General features: G+C 40.3%; 1 protein-coding gene and 1 non-coding gene across 2 annotated transcripts; one reads left to right on the top strand and one right to left on the bottom strand.

The window, feature by feature from the left end:
• Positions 1-267: 267 nt before the first annotated feature.
• LOC148561899 (uncharacterized) lies at positions 268-804 on the bottom strand. The gene has a single exon (XM_088490799.1). It carries the CDS (start codon positions 802-804, stop codon positions 268-270), a length of 537 nt encoding a protein of 178 aa, XP_088346925.1.
• Positions 805-1,953: 1,149 nt separating this feature from the next.
• Positions 1,954-2,061, top strand: LOC148561898 (small nucleolar RNA R71). Its single transcript, XR_015887512.1, has one exon. It is a non-coding gene; the product is annotated as a small nucleolar RNA R71 (small nucleolar RNA).
• Positions 2,062-3,500: the final 1,439 nt, after the last annotated feature.

Genomic DNA, 3,500 nt, shown 5'->3' with positions numbered 1-3,500 from the left:
CCTTCCATTTTTGCATGTTTCCTTTCTGTCCTCTAAGCCATTCCTGCTCTATAATCCCTGAAAACACTTAACACACATATCAAGGCGTCGAATGATAATAAGAGAGGATTAATATTAGCAAATATAAGGCCAAAGAAGCATGTTTTCAATTATAGCACAAAATCAGGAAGGAAAACAAAAAATCATGCAAATCATATGAATAAGTGGGTAAAGAATTGATAAAAACCACTCAATTGAGCACAAGATAAACCATAAAATAGTGGTTTATCACTCAGACTCAGATGTAAGTTTGAAAACATGGAAAGTGAGGTGTTCATCATGTATTCTTAGGATTAGCTCTCCTTGTTCCACATCAATCAGGGCTCTAGCAGTGGCTAGAAATGGTCTCCCCAGAATAATGGGATGAAGGTAGCTTTCCTCCATGTCCAGAACAACAAAGTCAGTGGGGAGGAAGTAGCTTCCTAATTTCACCAATACGTTTTCGACTACTCCTTCGACCTGCTTCTGAGTTTTATCTGCCAATTGGATGATTACATTCATGGATCTTAGCTCATTAATTTGCAACCTCTTCATAAGAGATAGAGAAATCACATTTATGCTAGCCCCTAGATCACAAAATCCTCTGTCAATTTTTGTCTCTCCTATGGCACATGGAATATGAAAGCTCCCTGGATCTTTTTTCTTCATGAGTACGTATTTCTTGATGAGGACACTACATTCCTTGTTCATTGTCACTGTTTGTCCCCCTTTTAAGGTTCCTTTCTTGGTCAGCAGCTCTTTGATGCACTTGATGTATGTGGGCATCTATTGGAGAATTTTGATGAAGGGGATGTTGACACTGAGAGATGTAAAACATGTCTAGGAATCTTGAATATGACTTTTCTTTTTCATCTCCCTTAAGTCTCTGAGAAAATGGTGCCTTTGGCACATACGGTCTCGGAATTTCCTTCCTTGTTGACTCCTTCCTTTGTACAGATCCATTTCCTTGTTCCTTTTTCTCCAAGTTGCTCTGGGAGTTTCCTTGGCTATGCTCTGTTGGTCTGCTGGCATCTCCTTCCTGAATTTATTCATTTGCAAGGTCTTACACTCTTCCCATTTCACCTTCTTTATTTCTCCTCTTGGATTTTTCTCTGTGTCACTTGGAAAACTATCAGTGGACTTCGGAATCTGCTGTGAAAGATGTCCTACCTGAGATTCAAGATTCTTAAGAACCTCTCCTCGGCTCTTTATACTACCTCTCACTTCTTCCCTGAATTTCTTCATGTCTTCAGACTCCTTGCAAAGGTTTGCAAGTATTGCTTCCATTTTGGCCATTCTGTCCTCATCATGTGGTGATGGTTGGTTGAAATTAGGGTGTTGAGATTGGTTATTGTGGCTTTGGTATGGTAGCTGTGAATAAGTATTTTGTATGGTCTGGTATGGTTTTTGGTTGGAGTTTTGGTGAGTGGAGTTGTTATACTGGTTAGGATTATGGGGTCTGTGGTCTTGGCTTTGATTTTGTTGGTTTTTCCACCCAAAGTTTGGGTGGTTCCTCCAACCAGATTTATAAGTTTTAGAGTATGGATCATTAGCTTGCCTAGATGAGTTTCCAAGGTAATTAGCTTCCTCCCAGTTAACTCCTTCTTCTGTCTCCAACTTTCCTTGAGGTGATAGTTGAGTGTGGATGGCTGCAGCCTGATTCTTCTCCATTTGCTTGGTCAATTCAGCCAGTTGCTTGGTAATCATCTCATTCTGGGCCAGGATTGCATCCATATGGTTTAATTCCAAGACTCCCCTGTTGTTGCTCCTATCTGAGGCATAAAAATACTCATTGTCAGCCACTATCTCTATAACATCAATGGCTTCTTCAATGGTCCTCTTCTTGTTTAGGGAACCTCCAGATGAGTGGTCTACAGCCTTTTTTGATTCATGATTCAGCCCTTCATAAAAGATATAAATTTTCACCCACTCATTAAACATATCAGGGGAGCATTTCCTTGTCAAATCTTTGAATCTCTCCCAGGTTTCAAAAATAGTCTCACCATCCTGCTGTCTGAATGTCTACACTTCAGTTCTCAGCCTGTTTACTTTTTGTGGAGGGTAGAACCTTGTTAAGAATCTATTCATTACATCTTCCCAGGTGGTCAAGCTTTCCTTGGGAAATGACTCCAGCCATTTTGATGCTTTGTCCCTCAAAAAAAATGAAAACAGTAGCAATCTATATGTGTCAGGATGAACACCATTAGATTTAACCATGTCACATATCCTTTGGAATTTAGTGAGATGCTCATTAGGGTCCTCTTGGGCACTTCCTCCAAAAGAACAGTTGTTTTGCACAAGAGTTATGAGCTGAGGCTTCAATTCGAAATTATTAGCATGGATAGTTGGCTTTTGAATGCTGCTGCCATAATTTCCTGGATTTGGATTGATGTATGATTCCAAAACTCTCCTCACGGCCATGCCTAGACCTTTCACTTATGTATTTTCTATGGTGGATTTTCTACACCCCATAGATTAAGGTGTGGAGCTCTGTTGTTCTTCATGAATTAATGCAAGTACTATTGTTTTTCCTTCAATTCATGCCTACTTCTTCTCCAAGATATACTCTTGTTCTTAATTCAGTTAAATCAGAATGAAGGGGTGACCCATGACAATCACCCAATCTTCGTTACTCGCTTAGCCAAGATCGCGTGCCTGACAACCACAAAGCGATCTACATGATGTTCAACGTAGTCATTGGATGATAGCTGGAATATACTCTCTTTGATATCTAATACACGGACCGAGTCCGTGAGATTAGTATCTTCGTGGTATAGGCTAGAACCATTGGCAGCATTCCTGAGATCCGGAAAGTCTAAATCTTGTCTGTGGTATTCCGAGTAGGATCTAGGAAGGGATGACTATGACGAGCTTCAAACTTGCGAATGTTGGGCGCAGTGACAGTGTGCAAAAGGACAATGGTCCTATTCCGACGCTAGCAGAAACCGACAGATGATTAGCCGTGCGGTGACAGTGCATATGGATTTGTTTTCATCCGAGAGGATCATACAGCTTGCCATGGAAGGAGGTAACGCATGGTTGGAAGAAGGCAGTAGGAAAGCAGAAGTTCAGAAACAACAAAGCATCTCTAGACGCTTATCTGAAATTCCCACCAATGAATTACATAAGTATCTCTATTTTATTTTCTGTTTTATTTATATTTTAATAATCAAAATCTCATAACCATTTGAATCCGCCTGACTGAGATTCACAAGGATGACCATAGCTTGCTTCAAGCCAACAATCTCTATGGGATTGACCCTTACTCACGTAAGGTATTACTTGGACAACCCAGTGCACTTGCTGGTCAGCTGCGCGGAGTTGTGAAGAAGTGTTGAGATCACGATTCTGCCGTACCAAGTTTTTGGCACCGTTGCCGGGGATTGTTCGAGTTTAGACAACTGACGGTTTATCTTGTTGCTCAGATTAGGTAATTTTATTTTATGTTTAAACATTTTAGTTTTAATTTTATTTTCGAAAAA

Source organism: Arachis ipaensis, chromosome B6, assembly GCF_059453495.1.
Source record: "Arachis ipaensis isolate K30076 ecotype BB chromosome B6, ASM5945349v1, whole genome shotgun sequence".
NCBI lineage: Eukaryota > Viridiplantae > Streptophyta > Magnoliopsida > Fabales > Fabaceae > Arachis > Arachis ipaensis.
This window is presented reverse-complemented; position numbering and strand designations above follow the sequence as displayed.